This window comes from Glycine soja, chromosome 20, assembly GCF_004193775.1.
Source record: "Glycine soja cultivar W05 chromosome 20, ASM419377v2, whole genome shotgun sequence".
In the NCBI taxonomy this organism is placed as follows: Eukaryota; Viridiplantae; Streptophyta; class Magnoliopsida; order Fabales; family Fabaceae; genus Glycine; species Glycine soja.
The window spans coordinates 435,697-459,954 of NC_041021.1; the positions used below are offsets into that span (position 1 = coordinate 435,697).

Sequence of the window (24,258 nt, forward strand, 5' to 3'; positions counted from 1 at the left end):
TGTTGCACTCTTTTCATTTTTTATCTCTATAAATATGAAATCATTATTTTTTTTTGTCTTTATTGTCAAGTGACACTGGTTATGTGTTTAACAGAAAGTTGGATACCATTCTAGGTGACACTGACTAGTATCTGCAGTATTGCGTCAGCTTTTGGCACCTCTAAAAAAATTTTGGATCCCTAAAATAAATATTATTATCTATATTTATTTAGTTGAGTTTGAGATGTTATGGAGCTAGGTTGAGTCTGGTAATTAATTCCTCCGCAAAAGGGTGGATTTTTTTTTTTTGTGTGTGAATTAAAAATATGAGAGACAAACTAGAAGCCTCTACGTAAATAAATACAAGCAGTGTCAGCTCTTAAGGCATTCAAAATAAAATTAAGAGCTACATCAAAAATTCGTGATTGTTTCGGAACATTAAGTCCAAACTTGGCTAATGTGTCAGGATACTTGATTAGCTTCTTGATACATGAGTCCAAGTAACCTTCTCCCTATATTGGTGTGTGCTGTGAAGAGGACTTACCATATTGTAACGAGGATGTAACTAACAACATCCTTTGGCCAACAAATTAACAACAATTATTGTGCCGGAGTACACTACAATCTTTCGAAATCCTCTTCTCCAAGCCTGTTACAACCCATGAAATATGGCCGAGAGCTTCACTGCTAGGATTGAGCAGGAACCTAGATGCACTGCAAAACCAACCAAGAAGGCATTGCTATCGTCTCAAAGCACTCGTCTGCAAGATGAATTCATTTATCATCTATAAATTCTGAGCTGCGAAACAATACACCTACACGTCAATATCACATTTTTTGCCACATCACATGTTCTGCTGATGTATCATTCTTTCCCTCTTCCAATCTCTTACCTGAATAACTCACATCTCTCTCATCCAATTAGTACATTTCTGTCATTACACCCTATGCACATTGTAACTGCCACTAAAGAACCAGATGAATTGTCATTACAATGATATTAAAACATTTGTAACTCCCATAATTAGTGTGATTGGCATTGCATCCCATGAATTGAACTGATATTGGATAGACAATAATAGAAAATAACAGTCTCGAGACTCATGCTCTGCTTGCTTTGAAAATATGATCCATGACATAAAGAAAAAACGTAAGGAGGGTTTGAAAATCAGGTAACCTCTCTAAAACTGCATTGAAAATGTTTGGCCTTACCATTGGAGACACTATGATCCTAACATTGAAGTTGAAACTACCCACTGCACAATCAAGCTCCACCAGTTTTGTGCACAATGATCATGTATGTTAAGGTGATTTCACCCTGGTTTGTGCTTGGCAAGATGGCTCGATATTCTAAGGAGTTTTATCACTGAAGAGTGAAGCTATTGTGTTCATCCTGTGATGACTTGCAATCCCATGGATCAAAGATATTGAAGCCTATATCGAGTTTTCCATTTTTCACTTGCAAAGCAAGCCTGTGTTTCTAAATTATAGATATTCAATGACATTAATTTGAACCAAAAAAGAAGACTTATCAAGGTAAGTAAATTAAGGCCTTTGTCTTTGCAATGCAGCCAGGTGTGAAGGAGAACTATCCAATCATTGTTGATTCTAGCAGAGAAATCAAGCAACACAACCTGAGTTTTCTCTTCCCTGCAACTACTGAGGGGAACATGGAAGAAGTGTTGAGGGTGATTGATTCATTGCAAAAGGCCTCAAAATTCATGGTTACAACCCCAACAAACTGGAAGTCAGGGGCCCAGCTTCCTTTGCAAAAATCAAATCCAATAATTGTTATTTTTACTATTTACGTACACAAGTGTTTTTTTTAATCAGCAAAGAAGTATTTATTGATGGGAACCAGTGGTGCCAGGATGTTCATATTACAAACATTTGAGTATATTTTGTATCTGCATCCCCCAACAGATATAGCTATGATTCCCACACCTTGACTCACAAATTGAACCTAAATTTTCCCTAAACCAGTTAACATTATACAGCAGAGGAAATTTCAATAGTAAGTAAAGTAACCATCCTATCTTTGTTGTTCCCTCCCTATCAGAAACACAATCTCCAGTGCAAATTAAGATCAGACAAATTGATGCGCAATGTAGCCCTCAAAACCAGTTAGTTGAAGAAAGAGCAGATTTCCCACACTTTGGCTTCCAGAAAAGGAACTAATTTGAGACAAAAACAGATGTAGCAGAGACACTGGGCATCCTACTGGAGATTATTTTAGCTTTATCCTACATGCCATGTCCTGAACTTAATCAAGTCTAGCACACTGTCTATGTTTACTTCTTCATTATTGAAGATAATGTTGTTTCTATGCAGCCATAAAGACCATACAGATGCAAACCAAACCACCCTCCAGGCCTTCATTAACTTTCTCCCTTTAAGACCAACCACCACAATGCTGTAAAAACTTACTCGTAGTCGTAACATCCTCAGGTAGTGCCACTTGGGTTCCCAACCATTTGTAACAGTGATTCCAAATTTGGTATGAGAAGGTAACTACAAGTGTTCAGTGGATTCTTCTACTTGATGACAGAATCGGAAAGTCGTGTCATTCCTGTCCAGCACAATGTTTCTCTTATTAAGGTTGTCCATGATTTGTATTCTGCCAAGGAGCATCCTCCAAGCGAATGCTGATCACTTTGGAAAGAACTGGTGTATCCCAGAAAATCCTATGCTCAATCAGTTCAGTCATAGCAATATATGCCCCCTTGCACTCAATCAGTTCAGTCATAGCCATTCATCAGCAAAACGCAAATCAAATAGTTATTATTTTTACTAATTCTGTACACGAGTGCTTAGTTATTATTTTTACTAATTCTTTCCAGAGCTATGTATACCGTCTTTCACACTATCAGTTCAGTCCTAGCATTTTCATTAGGATTTCCTTTCCTAGAATTTTGGTTCTGTTGTTGGCCATATTATACAGAAAATAAAATAAAAAACAATCATCCTCACTGAGACAGCAGAGCTAACAAGGCCACAAGCTAAGGAAAAAAATGAACATTCTCAGCAAATCACCAATGAGCTGGTGTTGGATGGCGGTTTTCCATTGCCCAAGTCACCTTCACAAGATGGGTTTATAGTCCCTAATATCAATACGTATGGTTATTCTTTCAGGTCTCCATTCTATTTTATAGATTTAGTTCTTAGTTTCAATGGATGAGTAACCTATATATAATCAATGCAAGGTGACGGTCAATTTTTGTTTTTTTTTTATCATTTATGTGAGAGTCAAACAACTGAGACAATTTCTCTCTCCCCAAATACAAAGATTACAATGGTGAAAGGGATGGCCATAGGAAAAAGTCTATGGAGGAATTTTACTGACAACACCAAACAAACCAAACAAATGAATCTGTAAGCAAGTTAGATTGATTCCATCAATATGTCAATGAACTATCCCAAGAAGCACTCAAACCACGCCAAAGATTACTCCATTGCTTAGCTTTATTTATTTCTAGCAGCACTCTTTCCCCTCACCTGTATTTGCTTCTGATAATGCAGGAGTAGGACCACAAGTCATTCTTTTGAATTACAAAGGCACCAAATAGCTTGCATCATGAAGGCTAAATTGACATCCCTGGTTTTTCTCAACTACAAGCCACCCAAATGCTTTGGAAAAACAAGCTACATATCTTCCTCTTCTGATCAGAATCCTCCAAAGAAATTCTCTATAGGCTTTGTAAATATCATCACATATGACGACAAGGCTTAGAGGACCAATTTAGTCAAGGTAACTCTTCCTAAAAAAAAGTTTTGCGTGCTTTCCAATTATTGAGACACTAACTTTATCAAGAATAAATTGATAGGTCCTTTCAGAGGCTTGTTTATGAAGAATATGCACTCTAAGATGTTTTTAGACTAATGAGTACTTATTTGAATGTTAAGCTTCTATAACTTTTAGTTAACTTTTGGTTAAAATCTTTCATATGATTATAGTCTTAACCATATGATGTAATATTGTAGGGTATTTATTTATCGAACGAATAAGGATGAGTTTAGTTTTCTTCTCATCTGAATTTTTATTAGAATCATTTATTTAAATATGAATCTATTCTGATTAAGATTTGAAGTATTTTATCTTATCAAACTAGATCAATAAATATTTGTGAGAAGATTCATTTTAAATCAATTTCATATATTTTATCTTATCAAAAATTAAATTATCAAAGAATTTGAACATCAAATCTTCTTCTGTCAATTCAAATCTCTTTATAAAGAAAGCTTTTCAAAACGTCTGGGAAAGGTCACGATATAATCTTTATATCTTTTATCTTATCAAATTATACCATTAGAGATTTCAAGATCAAATCTTTTCTATTCTCTAAATCTTTATATAAGAAGAGTTTTTAGTTGAATTATGTATATATATGCACGATAAGTGGGGTTGCCTTGAGTTGAGAGTAAGAGTTCTGCTGTGAAAATTAATTGAATTATAGTTTGGTGAGAGTCCATAATGGAAGAAGAGGGTAACAACTTGAAGGGTGAAGAGGCATTTAGGAACACAATGATGCTTCCATGGACAGAACAAATCACAGTGAGATCAGTGGTGACAAGCTTTGTCTTAAGTATCGTTTTCATCTTCATCGTGTGCAAACTCAACTTCACCACTGGGATCATACCATCCCTCAATGTAGCTGCAGGGTTGTTGGGGTTTGCAGTGATCAATGCCTACACTACACTCCTCAACAATTGTGGCATTCTCAAAAAACCATTCACTCGTCAAGAGAACACTGTCATACAAACCTTCGTTATTGCAGCCTCTGGAATCGCCTTCAGCAGTGAGTTATTATTTATTTTTTTGTTTCCTTGTGCAGCCTTTTTGTCATATATTTTGTATCACATTACCACATATTAAAGTATGCTAACGTTTCAAAGTTGACATACATAACATAGCACTGCATCCGTGTCTTTACAAAATATGTATCTTCATATATGTAACCAACATGCATGCAAAGAAATCGTTTCTTCTTCCTTTTGTTTCAGAGGTAGGGTAATAGATTATAAAACAAATTAATTTTGGATTTACTTTCAAATTTTTAGTTACCCCTCTGTTGAAAGTTTCAGAGATCAAAATCTATATAAAATATTTTTGTTTTTTTAAAGATTTCACCTTGAATTTCTATTTGAGAAATGCTAACAACACATTAATTCTCAAACACTATGTATTCTTGGTTGAAATTCTATGAAAGTTTCATAGATGAATATTTATATCAAAACTTTGTCTTTTAAATATTAGATCTTGCTGACATAAGGGCACTAGTTAATTAAAGAATTAAAATTATGTAGAAAGTATATATTTTAAAATCATAGGGGAGTGTAAAAAAAATTGTGAGCAGCACAATTTTACATATCCTAATAAAAATCTTTATTTCTTAGTCTCTTAACTAGCATCCATTTGCCTTAAAGATTTCACCTTGAATTTCAATTTGAGAAAGGTTAACAACAGAGTCTCCATTATTATTGGTTCAACCTTACTGAAAATTATAAATTTAGTGGGTCTTTGATGAGAAGGGGAATGATGCTCCTGAATTCGAGGTCAGGAATGCCTCCTAGAACTTAGAAGAAGAGGAAATTTGGTGAATTTTCTTATGCCCTCTCTTTTATTCATAGTAGTATTTATATAGAACTTGCATACATAATGACAAATGTTAACGGTCTTGCCAGCTCAGGAATGAAGATCTGCTAGACAGATTCGGAGAATGCAAGCAATATTCGAGAAGGATCTAAGGCACATGGCCCTGCTACGTGGCACTAACGGCCGAAATTACAAAATAGGAAAACTCTAAAGAGGGGAAATCCTGCTGTGGTGAGCCTTCTTCCCTTTCGTGATTCTGTTTCTGTGAAAGGGCTCTAATGGATGAACTCCTCCCATCCTGAGGGTCTTCTGGATATTCTTCTGGGCCTAGGTCCGTTCTTATCATCCCCTGCATCATCGGAAAACACCTTGTCCTCAAGGTGGTAAATGCTTTGAAGTTGTGTCCAATCTTCCCACGTGGAGTCTTCGGGTGGTAACCCGGTCCACTGGACCAAAACCGATAGGCGCGGCGGAGTTTGATCGTCCCACTTGTGATCTAGTATAGTCAACGGTTCAATCAAGGGATTGTTGTCCCACGAAGTAGGTGGTAGCGACTGGTCTGTGGTTAAAGGGCCATGGTGGGGCTTGAGCTTGGAGCAATGGAATACTGGGTGAATCTTCGCGGTAGGAGGAAGGGCCAAACGATACGCAACCTTGCCGATGACTTCTGTGATTTGGTATGGTCCGTAATAGCGCTTTCCGAGCTTCTGATATTTGTCGGCAATGGAGGTTTGACGGTGAGGACGCAATCTGACATACACCCAATCTCCAACTTCGAAGGATATGTCGCGGCAATGGGAGTCAGCATACTTCTTCATCTTACATTGGGCACGTTCTAATTTGCCGCGCAAGGTTTCGAACATCTCTTGTCGTGAGGATAGGAGGAAATCGACGGCCACCACTGAAGAAGCTCCGGGGAGGTAATCTGGAATCGCTGGTGGGGGTTTTCCGTAGGTAATCTCAAATGGGGAAAGGTTCATAGAAGAGTGACAAGTGGTGTTATAACACCACTCTGCGAGGCTGAGAAATTTTCCCCATTGGGAAGGCTTGCCATGAACGAAGCTTCGCAGGTACTGCTCAAGGACGCGGTTAAGGACCTCCGTCTGGCCATCACTCTGAGGATGGTAGGAGGTACTCATTCTTAGCTGGGTGCCACTGAGTTTAAACAGCTCGCACCAAAACTTGCTGATAAAAATGGGATCTCTGTCCGAGATAAGACTTCGGGGAAAGCCGTGGAGCTTGCAGACGAGCTCGAGGAACAATTGGGCCGCCATGTGAGCTGTGAATTGCGTAGGGAGGGTACCAAAATGGGCCCCCTTAGAAAAACAGTCCACGACGGTCATGATTACTGTGTGGCCCTTAAAATTGGGTAGGCTGATGATGAAATCGATTGCTAAGTCTTCCCAGGGGCGTGTCGGTGGTGGAATGGGTTGAAGGAGTCCGGCCGGCTTCTGGGTAATGTACTTGGTTTGCATGCAATCAGTGCATTGTCGGATGAAGGTCTGGGTATCCTTGCGCATGCCTTCCCAGGAGAAGTTCTGTTGAAGACGACTAAGAGTCTTGGATAGTCCCATGTGACCGCCTAACGGGGATTTGTGGAACTCTTCCAGTAAGGATGGAATGAGCGAGTTGCCGCGATTGAGCCAGAGGCGCCCCTTATGGAGGAGAAGGCTGTCTCTGAAGGAAAAATCGGAGTATTGTTGGGGGTCATTGCGGATTCCGGCCACTAGTGTCTGAAATTCAGGAGATGCTGATAATTCCCTTTTTAGTTCCTCGAGGAACTTGAAATGGGGAATGGACAAAATATAAAAAGCTTCTGCTGCCGGAAGAGGAGATTCCTGGACACGAGATAGGGCATCTGCCACGGCGTTATTGTGACCGGCTTTGTATTGTATAGTGTAATCGTAGCCGAGGAGCTTGGCTAGATACACGTGTTGCTCTGGGGTCTGCACCGGCTGAGTCATCAATTCCCTGAGACTCTTGTGGTCCGTCAGAATAATGAAGGTGTGACCCAGGAGGTATTGCCTCCACTTCTTGACGGCAGTGGTGATGGCATGTAATTCTCGAATTTACGTGGATGAACGGAGCAATTTTGGGCAAAATTGCTTGCTGAAGAAAGCCAGGGGATGTCCCCTCTGCATGAGGACTACACCCATGCCGGAGCCAGAGGCGTCAGTCTCGACGGTAAATGGGATACTGAAGTCCGGCAGGGCAAGGACCGGGGTAGTGGTCATAGCTGACTTCAAAGCTTCAAAAGCTTGTTGGGTCTCAAGGGTCCACACAAATTGGTCCTTTTTTAAAAGATGAGTCAACGGAGCGGCAATCTGAGCATAATTTTTGACGAAGCAGCGGTAGAACCCGATTAGGCCCAAGAAACCGCGTAGGGCCTTAGTTGTTGTCGGAGGCGGCCAGTGGAGCATAGCTTGTATTTTAGAAGAATCGGGCTCGACACCTCGACGTGAAACAAAATGGCCCAAGTACTCAATCCTTCGTTGACCAAAGATACACTTGGAAGCTTTCAAACGGAAATCAGCTTGTTGCAGAGTACGCAAGACGCAATCCAAATGGTTGAGGTGGGATTGGAGGTCACTGCTATATACTAAAATGTCATCGAAGAAGACCAAAACAAACTTGCGAATGAAAGGCCGGAAGAGGGAGTTCATAGTAGCCTGGAAAGTCGACGGCGCGTTGCAGAGCCCAAAAGGCATCACGACATATTCATAATGTCCTTCGTGGGTACGGAAGGCAGTTTTGAAAATGTCAGCATCAGACATACGAATTTGGTGGAAGCCTTGAGCTAAATCCATCTTAGAGAACCAGGAGGAATTGCCCAGGTCATCAAGGAGTTCGTCTATGGTGGGGAGGGGAAACCGGTCTTTAATGGTGATGGAATTTAATGCTCTGTAGTCGACACAGAACCTCCATGTGCCTTCTTTCTTTTTGACAAGGAGCACCGGCGATGAATAGGGACTCCGACTGGGTCGGATCAACTGGCGATTTAACATGTCCTGAACCTGTTTCTCGATTTCGGTTTTTTGGAAATATGGGTATCTGTAGGGACGGACATTAACGGGCTTGGAATGAGGTTCGAGGTGAATAATGTGGTCTGTGGATTGTGAAGGGGGAAGGTGATGGAGAGGTTGGAAGAGACGAGGGTATTTAGAGAGGAGGGTGCGTATCGGGGAAGGAGGGGTATGGTTGTCGGCAGTGATGGGGTGTGTGGCCTGGAGCTGGAGATGAAAAAGGCCTGCTATTTGGTGGGTTGAGACCAGACGTTTAACTTGGCCGTGGCTAATCTCAGATGGGTCAAGGGAAGCGTCCCCGTAAATGGTAATGGGCTTGCCCTGGTGAGAGAATCGCATGGTAAGGTGTGAATAGTCGCTGGTAATTGGGCCTAGATGGGTAAGCCAGGCCACACCGAGAATCAAATCAGCGCCACCTAACCCCATGACGTGGAGGTCCACGATAAATTGGTGCTCCTGGATTGTGAGGGTGACATTGCGGCAAACCCTAGTGCAGTCGATGTCGGTGCCGTCGCCCACCATGACAGCGAGGCGGGGGATGGGTTCGGGGGTGAGTCGGAGGAAGTGGAGGAGGCGGTGGTGGATGAAATTATGAGTGCTCCCCCCGTCCACAAGAACCACTAACTCGTGGTTGTGGATGGAACCCCGAACGCGGAGTGTGGAGGGGATGGGGTGGCCGGAGAGGGCGTGGAGGCTGAGCTGTGCCGTAGGGAGGTCGAGGGGAGTTGGGTCAGGGCTTGGGGTGGTGGTGGAAAGTGTTTGGGAGTCTGGGGTCGAAGGAAGGGTAGGTGAAAAGTCGGGGTCGTCGTCCTCGGTGGCCACCAGGAGGAAGAACTTTGCACGGCAGCGATGAGTGGGGCTATAACGTTCATCACAGTTATAGCACAGGCCACGCTCGCGGCGATTGGCCATTTCGGCTGGAGAAAGGCGCTTGTAGGTGGTACGGGGTGGTGCGGGAAGAAGGGGAGGTAAAGGGGGTGAAGGGAGTGGTGGTGGGTGGGTGGTTGTTGGTGGGGGAAGAGGTGGGGGTCGAGTGCGATTGGGACGGCGAGAATCCGTCAGTTTGTCCTCTTGCAGTCGTGCAAGGGCCGCGGCTTGGACCAGAGAAAGGGGTTGGAGGGCGAGGACGTCACGGCGAATCTCAGGAGTGAGTCCTGAGATAAAGCAGCTAAGCAGGAACGGGGTAGGGAGACCCACGATCCTATTAGCTAAAGCCTCAAACTCCGCAAGATAAGAGTTAACCGTGCCGGTCTGGGTTAACTTGCAAAGGGCGCCGCGGGGGTCATCATACATCGAAGGAGCAAATCGCATCTCCAAAGCTTGGAGGAAGGACGACCAGGAGGGAAGCTGGTCGTTTCGGTAGAGCCATTGGAACCAACACAGGGCCTCGCCATCCAGGTAAAATGAAGCTACCTGAAGTCGTTCATCCTCAGGGGTGCGATGATAATCAAAAAATTGATTGATTTTAAATACCCACGCAGGTGCATTGGAACCATCAAAACGGGGAACGTCAAGGTGCATGCGGGGTGTGGAAGGGCGAGGGGACAGAGAAGGAGATGGGGATTCGAGGTTTTGGAGGCGAGAGGCTATGTCATCAAGACGGGAATGAAGGGAGCTCTGTGTTGCCGTAAGGAGGGCGATGGCTTCCTCCAAACGGGTCAAGGAGTGGGAACGGGTGCCGTCGGCCATGGGAGGGTGCAATGAAAGCACCAAATGATGAGAAGGGGAATGATGCTCCTGAATTCGAGGTCAGGAATGCCTCCTAGAACTTAGAAGAAGAGGAAATTTGGTGAATTTTCTGATGCCCTCTCTTTTATTCATAGTAGTATTTATATAGAACTTGCATACATAATGACAAATGTTAACGGTCTTGCCAGCTCAGGAATGAAGATCTGCTAGACAGATTCGGAGAATGCAAACAATATTCGAGAAAGATCTAAGGCACATGGCCCTGCTACGTGGCACTAACGGCCGAAATTACAAAATAGGAAAACTCTAAAGAGGGAAAATCCTGCTGTGGTGAGCCTTCTTCCCTTTCGTGATTCTGTTTCTGTGAAAGGGCTCTAATGGATGAACTCCTCCCATCCTGAGGGTCTTCTGGATATTCTTCTGGGCCTAGGTCCGTTCTTATCAGTCTCAACTCTTATTCAATGACTCTCTATCTTGATTTTATAATTTTAAATAAATTTTGACCAATGAAAAGTTATGTGTAAGAAGAAATGTGTTAGAAAGTGTATTGTTTCTCTTTTTATTTTCCCCAAGTTTTTGAATTTCTGTTGTACATAGTATTCGTCTGTTTTATTTGTTCCAAAAATTTAATCTGTGTCTTGTGAATATATAGGTGGCATGGGAACTTATCTACTTGGCATGAGCCCATACATTGCTTCTCAAGTTGATGGGGGGAACACGCCAATCAATACAAAGACTATCTCACTTGGTTGGATGTTTGGTTTTCTCTTTGTTGTTAGTTTTGTGGGCCTCTTCTCTATTGTGCCTCTAAGAAAGGTATGAAGAAACAAACTAGCTAGCCAGAACATAATTCTGCAATTGCACCTTCATTCATGTAAATATGATTGCAGTTTATTGAACTTAAAATTTCAATTGGCGTGTCACAGGTGATGATTCTGAAGTACAAGCTAACATACCCGAGTGGAACCGCCACGGCTCTCCTTGTCAATAGCTTACACACACCAAAAGGAGCAAAACTAGCAAAGTAAGTATTAACGCAATTAATTTGCACAATCAGATTGGAATAGTAATTCATTACACCACAACAAAGTATTTTTGTGAACTGGTGATAAACTTAACCTTATTGTTTTGTAAACAGAAAACAGATTGCTTTGCTCTTCAAAAGCTTTTGTGGCAGCTTTGCTTTTGGGTTTTTCCAGTGGTTTTTCACTGCAGGAGATGATTGTGGGTTCAGCACTTTTCCCACATTTGGTCTCCAAGCCTACAGTAAAAGGTATGCATATATATGTTGGGAATAAATGTGTATGTTCAATATTCAATTCATATGTTATCAATTTTAGTAAAGAATTGTTGTGTATTTTATTATTATATTTATTGTTTTGTTAAATTGTTAATTTGACAAGTCCTTGATTAAAATTAGAGACTTGTTATGATAATAAAGATTATGATAATGAAAAATAAGTTCTTTATAATTTTAATCTAAATTATATTATTCTTGTCATAGGATTATTGTGAATATGACATTAATCACCTAGGATTATTGTGGATTTTATCGTTGAACTGACTCAATTGAGAATTCTTAATAGTTAACATTATCTTAATATGTCAATAGAAAGTTCTCAAGAAGAACTATAATAATTTCCTTTTATATGAGAGTATCATAATAATTAACAAGTTATTTATTATGTTTTAATCTTGGACACCTAATGTCTTAGATCACTAGTTGAATGAATATTGGATATAATTAAATACTTGTAGAATTAATGATTAACTAAGAAGGAATTAATCAATTCTAGGTAATGAGTTTGAGCTCTATAATAAAATTAAAACCTTTGTCATGACAATTGAATGAAAGTAGAAAATTTTTTCTTAAGTCAGTCATTGATTAAATATAATGTTTTAACTTATTTGAGTTTGACAGTAATACTATTGTACTCTAAACGCTTGAGTGGTAGATAATGGAAAGAAAATACAAAATGAGTGTTTCAATCTTTGTAAAAAAAATTATTTGATAATTAAATTAGAGAATTTAATTTAATCAAATTATTTTTAGTGGAATATTATTATATTATTTTCTAGCACCAATGATATAGTTAATATAAACAAAGTGTATTATTCAATAAATTAATGTGTAAGTTATCTATACAATAAAATAAAATAAAAATGTTATTACTGCATATTAAGATCAGATCATGTGATTAGTTATGGTAATTAGCTATGTAATTATTTGAAAATTATCTTTGTGTTATATTAGGAATGTTCTTAATATAAAAAGACATGTGATAGTTTTTATTTTCAAATATAAAGATAAAAAGATATAAATCATTTTAAGCAAAATTTCTTCCGTTTGAAAAAAAAATCCAAATTCATATCTTTTTAACATTATAGATAGAAGCATATACCTAAAAAGTTATAGAAAAGTTCAAGACTAATTTAGACCTGAAAAGTCCTAAGAGAATTTGTTCTTTAGAATTTTATTTATCAAAAAGTTAATAGTAAATATTAGTCAAGATGTTGATTCACGTAAAAATTTTACACTATTAAAGAAAAATTTTGTTATTTTAAGATTATACATTCAGGCACACAAATCTATTTTTTCTTTATTTATTATTATTGTATATTTTGAATGCAAAATAAATTTTAATTTTCTGTTCCAAAGTGTTGAAAACAGGTAACTATCAATATACATCTTACATCCAAATGTATTTTGTTTTATGATATTTAAGATTGTTTGTCATTTGATTAGAATATAATAACTTAATTGAATAAGATTATTGAATTTTCATTTTGTAAAATATGTCTTTGTTATATGAATTTAATTAGAACATAATTGCGACAAATTATTGAGTTTTATAATAATTATATTAAAATTCTTACTTAGGTGATTTTTTATTGATAGTATAAAAATCTTTTTTCGCTAATAGTAAAGAAACCTACTATATATATTTTCCCGAACTCTTTTTGTCTCTTGATTGTATAGTATTCAATTGATGAAGACAATAATCTGATGACTACAATATTTACAGGTTCTACTTTGATTTCTCATCTACCTATGTTGGCGTTGGAATGATTTGCCCTTACATAATAAATGCATCTTTGCTTCTTGGAGCTATATTTTCATGGGGTATTCTATGGCCATTGATTGAGCTCAAGAAAGGAATCTGGTATAGCACAGATCTACCTTCTGGCAGTCTAAGTGGCATCCAAGGATATAGGGTAAGCTACATGCCTTGTTCATAATTGAAATTAAAATTAGTTTAAAATGTTTGAAATTGTGGAGTACTAATTATAAGAATATCCATGAACAGGTCTTCACTGCAATTGCCATGATTCTTGGTGACGGTCTTTACCATTGCATCATCATGCTAATAAGAGTTGCCTATAGTCTCATCACCCAATACCTAAAGAAAAGAGTGTCATCAGCGGTAGACCCTGAAGATGTTGATCAAAACTCAAGTGAAGATTTTGATTCTCAACGTCGCACTGAGTATTTCTTGAAAGACGAGATTCCCTCTTGGGTTGCTATCATTGGCTACAGTGTTCTTGCAGTTATTTCCATCATAACGGTTTCACTCATCTTTCCTCAACTGAAATGGTATCATGTACTAATCACTTACCTCATTGCTCCTATTCTGGCCTTTTGCAATGCATATGGATGTGGCCTCACTGATTGGTCTTTGGCAGCAAACTATGGAAAACTTGCAATCATTATATTCAGTTCATGGGTTGGCCTTGAGCATGGAGGCCTCATTGCTGGCCTTGCATCTTGTGGTGTAATGATGAGCATTGTATCCACGGCTTCTGATTTGATGCAAGACTTCAAAACCGGATATCTCACTCTTGCATCTCCTCGGTCCATGTTTGTGAGCCAAGTTTTAGGCACAGCCACTGGTTGTCTTGTTTCACCTTTGATGTTTTGGTTCTTCCACAAGGCTTACACACTTGGTGACCCTCAAGGCTCTTACCCTGCACCCTATGGCGAAGTGTACCGTGGGATGGCCCTTCTTGGAGCAAAGGGTTTCTCTTCTCTTCCCAAAAATTGTCTTGAACTGGCTATCATTTTCTTTTTATTGGCTGTGTTTATTAACATAGTGCGCGATTTGTTGGAGCGTTATGAGACCAAGTATAGGTTACATAGGTTTGTTCCAAACCCCATGGCCTTGGCCATCCCATTCTATCTTGGTGGGTACTTTGCTATTGACATGTGCATTGGGAGCTTGATTCTGTTTCTGTGGGAGAAAAAGAACAAACAGAAAGCAAAAGATTATGGTCCTGCTTTGGCATCTGGACTCATCTGTGGTGATTCTTTGTGGAGTGTTCCTGCTGCTATACTGTCTCTTGCTGGAGCCAATCCACCAATTTGTATGAAGTTCTTGTCTAGAGCTATGAATAACAAGGTTGACACCTTCTTGAGTGGTGGTCATTGATTCTGCTTCTTTCATTGGAAGATGCTGTTCGTTTCAAGTTCAGGAAATTAAATTTCAAATATTGTGTTTTTGGATTTCTTATTACACAATTTCGCTTTCGTTATGGAGGATTGGGTCTGTGAATGTGTGCATTGCATTGCTTTTATTTTTATCACTGTTGAAAAGATTTCTGTTTTTTTTTCCTATGAAGTATGACTTTTATTTTTTGTTTCTATTGTTAGTGACATTTGTTAACTTTATGTTTAACGAAAGGTCAAATAACACCTACTAATATGTGTAACTAACGAAATAGCTTTGGATGCTACAACTGAAGCCTTCACACTAGACCTACACTAGACCTAAAGAGTATTAATCATTATTTCATCCATTAAAAAATACTTGTGTTCTATATACCAAAAATAGTAGCATTAATTGTGTATAATTAAATTATAAAAATTTAAAATATATAATTATAATTAAAATATATTTTACAATATATGTTTTTGAATAAATAACATAAATATAAGTATTCCATATTGTTACTTGAAATATTATCTATTAAGTCAAGAAATTATATTATTAATATACGATAATAATAAAAATTAAAAGTGTTAATTAGCATTATACTTTTAGGCACATGCATTTTTTCTAATACGTATTTTATTATTAGTTATAATTTATTAAAAAATATAAAATTATAAATGAGATTTATTAAGCGTAAGACCAAAACATTCCAACAAAGTCCAACCAATAATAGAATACAAAATATGTATTCAAGAGATTAATGCTAGTATTTCTCTTATTTAAAAAGTTATATATATATATATATATATATATATATATATATATATATATATATATATATATATATATATAAATTAATTTTCAACGAGGTTCGTTTTAAAAAATTATTAGATAGTTTGAGATGATCATAATCCAAACTAATCTCCATCTTATACAAATTGAAAAAACTTGGATATTGTTAAAAAAAAATGCATATCGTCTAAAGAATTAAAAATTGAGTGAGATGCTGAGAACTTGTTGATCCAATCACCAACACTACTTTTTTTTAGAGGAGTCATGAATGGTTTTAGGAGGTTTTTACCCTAATAATACAAAATGAATTAAAAAAATTACTCAAATAATATACATCAGAAATTATTTACGTAAATGATAAAAATTATTGCATAAGTGAAAAATCGGTATGGATTTATGGGAAATTGATTCCTCACATGCACAGGTTTATTTTTACATCGTTGATACATAATCTTTTCTTTTTTTGTTTTTGTTTTATTAATTGTATATATATTTATTTGATATATTTTTTAAAATTTTATTTTATTTTGCATATTTTTGTTTATTCATTTTTTTAAGATTGGATTTTCTTTTTGTTGATTTTTTTTACCACCCACCAATCAATTTACCTAGAGGATGATTGTATTGAATTTACCTAGAGGATGGTTGTATTGAATACAAACATATGTAGCTAAAAACAATGAAAGAGAAAAATATTTTTCAACTTTTTAATTTTTAGTAATAAAGATTTGACTGAGTTGAATGTAACTTTTAAATGATCTTCAGATCAAATTTTTATCTTATACAGATCAAGACAATCAAGATATGAGATCGTTAATATAATACATGATAAATTTGTATAATGTTTTTACTTTTTGTTTTTTCTTTTTAAAATAAATTTATATTTTCATTGATTCTTTAGTTGTTAATGAACATAAAAAATATTAAAAAAAATGAATTTAATATTTTTTTATAGAAAGGTTGAGATAATTTCATAAGAAAAATATGGAAATAAAAATAAACAAAAATATACAATTAAAAGAATAAATTAAATATTTAAAATAAAATAAATATACACAATTAATAAACAAAAGAAAAAGAAAACATTAAAAACAAAAAAAAAAGACATGCATATAAAAATGAAATAAAAAAACATGTCGAGAAATCAGTTCTCAGGAATCAATTTCTCAATGTTGTAAAAAAAATAAAAATAAAAACATTGACAAATCGGTTCTCCAACAATGTAAAAAAAATTATATAGACGAGAAATTAGTTCCTCACAAAATTTTGTATCATTTACGTCTGATGTATATTATTTTGGATACTTTTTTAAAAAAAAATTGTACTATTAGATTAAAAAAAAATCATGGTTTTAGTGGGGGTGGACCCGGTTGAGCCATGCCGAGTGTCGTTAGTGCGAGAACGGTTTTGAACCGAACCGCATTAGTTTGAAATGCATCATCATCATCGTCACGTGCGATTTTTGCAAACGAAAGTACAAAACTGCAAACTCCTGTTCAAGTTTGAGGTCTAACTCAGCTTCCAATTCTTACACTGTTATGGATTCTTCTTCTTCTACCCAGGTTGGTTCCACATACCCCTTTTCTTTTTTCGATCTCTTTCTCTTTAGTTATGTGTTTTGTTTTTCTTTTACTTCGTTATTTTGTCGATTATTTTCACTTATTGGATCAATTGTTAAGTCAAACCGTTATTTCCGTTATATGTGAGTCTGACTGAGTGTGCTAACTAAAGCCCCGAATCGATGGTTTGTTATTTTGTTGATTTCATGTCTTTCTTGTTACATAGATAGTGGCTTGCGTTTTATCTCTTGGAGAGTGTTTCATTTACTAATATTTTGGATGGGAAGAAAGAAAAAAAATCCTTTTTTTATCATATTTTATGTTATTATTGTTGTAATTTTTTTAAGTGGAAGTTATGTTATTTTATCTCTATGATGTGTTTTTGCAACTGTGTTGTTAAATTTATTCGTGACAAAATCAGTTTGTTAGGAAGCAATCCGGTTGTTTTATTCTCCAATACCCTTTCTTTTATTTTGAGTGAGAAAGATTTTGGAATACCAAGAAAAGGAATGGGCCAGGATCAATAAGAAATTTCCCCTTTGGAGCAGGGAGTACCAAGTTAGTTTATTGCCCTTTTCGTGATATGAAATCTCGTTGGATGTGGTTGTTAGAGGAGGTGGAAGAATAGGGAGCTTAGAACAGAGTGAAAGTGGGATTATTATAGAAAGGTTTGGTTTTCAGTACTTTATTGTTGGTAGAGGGTGGAAAATGAGTTCATATTGACTATAGCACCCAACCATGTTTTTGTTGTATAAAACCAATGGAAGGTGTTCTTTTTCTTTTTTCAATTCCAAGTTTTCTGCTACACAACATGTGCAACTTTGCTGGGCAGTTAATGGATCCTTAGCTATGAAATGACAAAATGTTAAATTGAAAGAGATATTGATCTCATCTATTGCAACTTGTGTGTTTCAATTAGCTTATTTTGGGGAAAAGAGAACCTGTGGTTCTTTTGGCATCTGTGTGAGATAGCTTTTAAGAAAAGGTCATTATTTCCCAAGAAAAAGGTGAAACAAAAAACATTGTCCGTTTTCTTTCATACCAACAAGACAAGGGCATATTATGAGAACTTCACACATCCTAACAAAACTATCTCATTGATTCTTGGAAGTTCCCTAGTTGGCAGATGGAATTTAACCCTTTAATTTCAAATAATGTTGCATGCTTATAATCAAACCCTCCGCTCCCAAATGAAGAGTACACTTGAATTAGATGCCCATGTGAAGGAAATATCTGAAACTATGGGGATTTGAGTTTGCTTATGTATACGTAGTTCCTTTAGCAGTTAGGTTGGAGCTCTCAAATGCATTAATTATTATCTATTAGAAAGAAAATGTGAATCTTTAACATAGGGAAAAGGAATAAGTATTATTGGGAAAAACCCAAATCCCACATTGGCAAGAGATAAGGAAAAGATAGAATATATAAGTGGGGGACAACCCTCACCCAATGAGTTAGCTTTTGCGGTTGAATTAGGCCAAAACCCACATTCTAAGTATAATTACTTTTTTTTGTTTCTTGTACTGGTAAATGGAGTTTCTAACTTCTTTGGAAATCATATGATCGTGGGTGTCAATATTACTTTGCCCATATGATTTCTCAGTCTCAGTCATTTAGCAAATAGATGACTTCATGGCTGTCATTGCTTGCCATTTTTTTTTCTATACAGTATTACAGTTTGAAAATTTTGTAGCTTCCTTGGTTGCTCATGCAAGTCACATACAGGAGCAATTTGTAACTGAGGTTACCGAGAATTATGAGACAACATGCTGGGGTTGTGGACTGCGTGTTTTGCTTCCATCATGTGCGTCCGCTTTCAAATGTGGATGGTGTGGGGCCATTACAGACCAGAACAAAAAGAAACCTAACCTGAAGTGCATCAGGTGGAGAGTGGTGCGTGATCGATGCTTTGTTTCTGTTGTCCTCGTATTTATGTTTTTTGTAATATGTAAGTCTCTGTTGTTCCTGCTGTTTCTGCTTTTATTTATCGTCATTGTTTATGACCAGACTTGCTTTTATTTTCCTCAGGAGTCTAGGTGTTATTTTCAAATTTCCCCTCCTTTTCCATGTTTTTATCTTCTTGACAATATATTATTTTATCAAACACCTGTCTAGTGTCAGATGTTTGTTTGATGCATTCAAGTTGAGAATTGAGAATTGATATTGTACAATTCATCTGTTACTACTGTGTAGTGCTTCAGTCATAGTAGTTTAGACGACTTTATTATATATATGTGATCAGAAGATTTAGAGTATGAGATAAAAAAAATTGAAAAGAAAAAGCAACCAAAATAATTCAGAAAATCCAGAGCTACAAGAAAGACACATCAGAAACAAATTTAACTAACCTTTTTGCATCTCTGCCATTGAAACCCCTCTTAAATAAAAATTGGGCCAGTACTTTAAAGAAGCCAAAAAAATCACACTATCCCATACAAGATGCAATTACCAAATACTTGGTAAAAGCTTTGGCATTCCTCTGCCATCATATTATGTTTGCCTCTTTATCTTTCCAATAAAATATCACTTTCTATTAAAAGCATGTGAAAAAATCAGAAGAAAATAATTTTTGTATAATTATCTTTTGTTTAGAAAAATTAGGCACTTCAATGGTTACTCATTAGGCATTCCACTTGTTTGAACAAAGCAAAAGAAAAATGTTCCTATATATTAGATGGTTTTCTGGTAAGTCAAGGAAGCTTTTTCTTTGTTAATTTATTATTTTATCAGATGGAATTCGGGCCTCTATATTTTTTCCCTATACAAAAAAAAAAGCTCTGTGCTTTGTCTAATCAATTGAGCTTCTAGAATAGGAAAGAATAATATGTAGGAAATCTTACAGTACTCACAAAATTTGTTATTTTTGCTGCCCTGAGAATTTGGAGAGATATCTTGTTCGGAATTTATTACTAAATCAGTAAAGTCTGAATACCTTCGATTATGGATCTAGTCTTCTTGGGTGTGTAGAGACTATATCCTCTAATTCTAATTCTTGATCTTCAAATCTACTCACTAATTTCAGTAATTTTCAATGTTCACTAGATGCTGTTAATGATTTGAAAAAGATGATTTCATTACATTGTTTTATTTAGTGTTTGGATTGGCTATGCATAGAGGGCATAGATTTGATATTTATAGTTTCCGTTGTAGTTGGTGCTCATCAGGATCTTGTAGTGCTGAAGAATTTGTTCTTTGGCTTATGATTATCTGTTTTTCTCTCTATGAATGTCAAACTATGAAAGATCATCCTATTATCAGTGGTTCTTAATTAAATTTTTTATTGTAATGTCTGATAATCCTTAATATCCATCACATCTTCCAAAAATGGACTGCATTATTTTATTATTTGCTTATACATGTTTTTTTGTACAGTTGGTGGGGTGTGGGCAGTTTATCCTGTTGTCTTTTCTGTCAGTATTCTTTGTGGAGTTTTTCACTCAATCATTACAGCAATCTTGTCCGTAGCCACCATTTCCTTTTTCAGCTTTGCAGCATTTAGGTGTGCTGGCACACCACCAAATATATTATGGGGAAGCTACCCCACTGTAGGGAAAAGTGACCTTGAAAATTATACTTACTGTCACTACTGCTCAAAGCCAAAGTCACCTAGAGCTCATCATTGTCGTTCTTGTAGAAAATGCGTCCTGGACATGGATCATCACTGCCCATTTGTAAGTTTTCACTTTCCATCATCTACTAATTTTTGAAATATCAATTTCTTTGTTGCAATCTTCACTTGAATTTTTGGTTTATAAAGTAATTAATGCACGCCATCTTTAACTGTACAACTTTTTACAATGGATTGTTAGGTATACTTTATACATATCATGTTTTACCTGTATACTTTACTATGAATCTCAGTTTTTGTAGAAAAGTATTGAAGTAGAATAGTGGGTTTACACCGAGGGAGGAGCAGTCTGATCTCAATGAGGAGTGCTATTTTTTATTTTGTGCTGCCATTTCCATTTTGTGAGGGAGCCTACCTCCAGCCATTTTCATTGTTGTTTCTTCTTTGGGGGCTGCCTTAATTTAAGACCACAACTTTTGTTGGAAAGCCACCTTAATTGCAGTCCCCCGTATCCCGCCTTAGTTGCAGCTTCTTTGGGGGTTGCCTTAATTGCAGCCTCAAGGTTGGTGATTTAGTCCCACATCTGGTAGTGATAAGACCAAAGTAGTGTATATAAGTGGGGAACAACCCTCACCTTACAAGCCAGATTTGTATGGTTGAGTTAGGCCTAAAACCCAATTTTAAGCTTATTGAGAGACTTGTTTCATATTTTGGAGAGTTGTGCCTTACTATTAACAAGGTTTATGAGAGAAGAAATAAGGGTCAAGGGAATAAAGGCACCTGAGTTAGTTAGAGAGTAACAAAGTTAGTTACAAGTAGTTAAATATGGGAATTGATTGTACAAATAGTATAAAAGGGAGAGTTAATGGCCAAATAGGGATATTGGAAAATTGAAAATAAGTGGGTGGGAGGATTCTGGTCCCTCAAAGTTCCTAAAAAAATTCTTTCTCCATTGCTGAATCAATTCCTAATAAGAGCCAACAGACCTTCTAACGATTTTGGAATGCTTTATTAAGGAAGCATTTAATTGTTGAGGGCATGGGAGAATTATGACTGAATAATTCTGACAAGCACATAAGCACTTGGAGAGCCCTCTCTTAAAAGCTAGTTGTTAAGGGGGGAGAACCAAACACTTATATAGTCCACTGAGGATCCCATTCTACTCAATGTGGGACATAGGTTCCCTATACCACCAAAGTCCCTATCATAGCACCGTCCATGAGAGCCAACGTCTTGGCGGCTCACACTCTATGACACCGACAACCAGCTTTGATACCAATTGTTAAGCACGTAAGCACTTGGAGAGTCCTCCCTTAAAAGCAAGCTGTTAAGGGGGGAGAACGAAGCACTTAAATACTCCACCGAGCATCCCTTTCTACTCGATGTGGGACTTAGTCATCCCATAATACCCAAGTCCCTATTAAATTCTGTGCAGTTCCACAAATTTAAGTGGTTATTCCTGTATTACATTTCATTATAAATCCCAATCATGGGTTCAAACCTTGGGGGTGCACTCTATAATTCCAAGACAACACTTTATGCAGCATGTCAATGGGAGGCCTGGAACAAAGACATACAATACATGGAAGAGCTGGTGGATAGCACTGACTTGGTCGATTTGGCAGCAAAGGAATATGGTCATCTTCCGAAACGAACCATTCAATGGAGCCAAGCTGCTGGAGGGTGCACTGTTTCTGCTGTGGACATGGCTCAGAGCTAGGGAGAAAGACTTTTCTATACACTTTAATCAGTGGTCTAGCAACCTAATAGATGTTTTCTGTAATTAGGATAGCAAGCGGCCTGAGGGTTATGTACATGTATCTACTGTTAATTACTCTGGATCCTATCAGCTTGTAATCAGCCTGATCATTGAATCCAGCAGTAAATCTAGAACTATACTGTATCTTTAGTACCTCTGGTACTTCTATTTATATATATCTACCTTTGCTGACCAAAAAAAAAAATCATGAAATGCGTTCATGGACTGGATTGTCCAATATATCTATAGCTTTCATTACTGTTACAAACATAATTTTACAATGGTTGTACTTGTACTTACAGTTTCCTCTGTGTGGATGAAGCCTCAAGTCATTTTATGTTACGTTGGGATCCTTTTAAAGAAGTTCTGGTCACTGGTTTTTCAGTTTGGAAAGGAAACATCAATCTTTTCATGTATAATTTATATATTTGAATTGGGTCAGTAGCATTTAGTGCACTAACTTTTAGGTGTTTTTACATAGGATATCCTTTCTCCTTTCTTCATATATTCCATAGAATGATGTTTGATAAATTGGCTTAGAAACATTACAAACTGATACAAAAACTGAAATGGACAAAAGTTTTGGTCCATCAAAAAAATTCAAAATTTGGTTTTTGTCCTTGACTTTTAAAAATACTCAAACTTTATCCCCTAAAGTTCACACTTTTTTCTCCTATACAAGAACCAAAGTTTTGGTATTTCAAAAAATATTTGGGACTAAAACTAATGTTTTAAAATTCGGGGACTAAAACCCAAATTTGGAAATTTTTCAAGCAAAAAACATCTATTTGAAATGTTGTGTGGTGTCCTATTCAACACAATTATTTGACATATCAGACATGAAGATGACTCGTTTTTGGAGTGCTCTTGCTTCATATTTGTAATCATTACCTATCAACTGTGTTAGAATGGATGCTTTTCTTGGTGATTAGAATGATACCTTAGCATTTCAAACTTCCTTTGTCTTATGCTAGTTTGGTCATATAATTCTTTGGCAGATTGGGAACTGTGTTGGTGCAGCTAATCACCGGAGCTTCATTGCCTTCCTCATTTCTGCAGTTTTGAGTACAATCTATGTCTCTATCATGTCAGTATATTCAGGCTTGCGTACATGGCCACCATTGAAGTACTCTCTTGGGCACATTAACGGGGTTAGTAGCAGCGAACTGGCATGGAGAATCATGAATGAAATTGTTGTTGCATTCATGAGATCTGCCCTGCTTCTTTCCTCTAGGGGACTCATTCTTGCTTATCTTTTCATTGCAAGTGTTTCATTGCAGATAGGATTGAGCGTTCTTTTATGGCAGCAGCTCTCCTATATATACCAGGGGAAAACTTATTTGAGTCACTTGAGCTCACAAGCAGATAGTGAAGAAGAAAAAAAAGATTGCCAAAATCTTGTTACATTTTTTAGTCTTCAATATTTTGTAACTAGATTTTTGCCAACCTTCCGTGTTACTCGAAAGAAACACATCAAATGATACAGTCATGTTTTGAAGTCAATTACTTTGGCACGTTTTGACAATTTGTATCGAAGTATAATTGGATATTTTCAAAAGAAGATCACTTCAACTGTATATACTTGTGGATTAACATAAATTGTTGACAAGAGGTGTCAGGAGTGCCAGTCTCTTTTGTGTTGGCTGATGGATTAGTTTCCAATTGTGTTTAGGATTGCTCTGAATCTGGTATGGGAAATTTTAGGGGCAGATTCAACTTTGTGTTTCTGACCAAAATCAATTGGGTTGTGTTCTATAGTTTCTGGGGGTGGCTTTGGTCCTCTAGCTTTAGAGGTGTTTCTGTGAATAGAGAAGGATTTATGACTGTTAGTACTTACCCTCTTGTTTACTTTATACTTCCAAATTT

At 36.9% G+C, this 24,258-nt stretch overlaps 2 protein-coding genes across 4 annotated transcripts; both read left to right on the forward strand.

Annotated features, from left to right (window-relative positions):
- The first annotated feature begins 4,450 nt into the window (after positions 1-4,450).
- Positions 4,451-14,711, forward strand: LOC114403505 (probable metal-nicotianamine transporter YSL7). Its single transcript, XM_028366526.1, has 6 exons — positions 4,451-4,775; positions 10,937-11,100; positions 11,211-11,308; positions 11,423-11,557; positions 13,311-13,500; positions 13,593-14,711. The coding sequence occupies exons 1-6, from the start codon at positions 4,451-4,453 to the stop codon at positions 14,709-14,711; spliced, it is 2,031 nt and encodes a 676-aa protein (XP_028222327.1).
- A 2,210-nt stretch (positions 14,712-16,921) lies between these two features.
- LOC114401500 (protein S-acyltransferase 11-like) lies at positions 16,922-23,971 on the forward strand. Of its 3 annotated transcripts, XM_028364014.1 has the most exons (5): positions 16,945-17,068; positions 18,743-19,013; positions 20,438-20,736; positions 23,391-23,543; positions 23,673-23,971. In XM_028364014.1, the coding sequence occupies exons 1-5, from the start codon at positions 17,045-17,047 to the stop codon at positions 23,871-23,873; spliced, it is 948 nt and encodes a 315-aa protein (XP_028219815.1). In that variant the 5' UTR covers positions 16,945-17,044; the 3' UTR covers positions 23,874-23,971. The 3 variants fall into 3 exon arrangements, with proteins under 3 accessions (XP_028219814.1, XP_028219815.1, XP_028219813.1); XM_028364013.1 differs by having other exon boundaries at positions 16,922-17,068; positions 18,791-19,013; positions 23,391-23,971; XM_028364012.1 differs by having other exon boundaries at positions 16,946-17,068; positions 23,391-23,971.
- The last annotated feature ends 287 nt before the right edge of the window (positions 23,972-24,258 follow it).

Excerpts from the sequence above, each read along its gene's own strand:
- LOC114401500 (XM_028364012.1), top strand. The coding sequence starts at position 17,045 with ATGGATTCTTCTTCTTCTACCCAG. Across the intron at positions 17,069-18,742 it reads ATTCTTCTTCTTCTACCCAG|TTTGAAAATTTTGTAGCTTC; the intron begins GTTGGTTCCACA and ends ACAGTATTACAG. Across the intron at positions 19,014-20,437 it reads ATTTATGTTTTTTGTAATAT|TTGGTGGGGTGTGGGCAGTT; the intron begins GTAAGTCTCTGT and ends TTTTTTGTACAG.
- LOC114403505 (XM_028366526.1), top strand. The coding sequence starts at position 4,451 with ATGGAAGAAGAGGGTAACAACTTGAAGGGTGAAGAGGCATTTAGGAAC. Across the intron at positions 11,309-11,422 it reads AAAGGAGCAAAACTAGCAAA|AAAACAGATTGCTTTGCTCT; the intron begins GTAAGTATTAAC and ends TTTTGTAAACAG. Across the intron at positions 13,501-13,592 it reads GTGGCATCCAAGGATATAGG|GTCTTCACTGCAATTGCCAT; the intron begins GTAAGCTACATG and ends ATCCATGAACAG.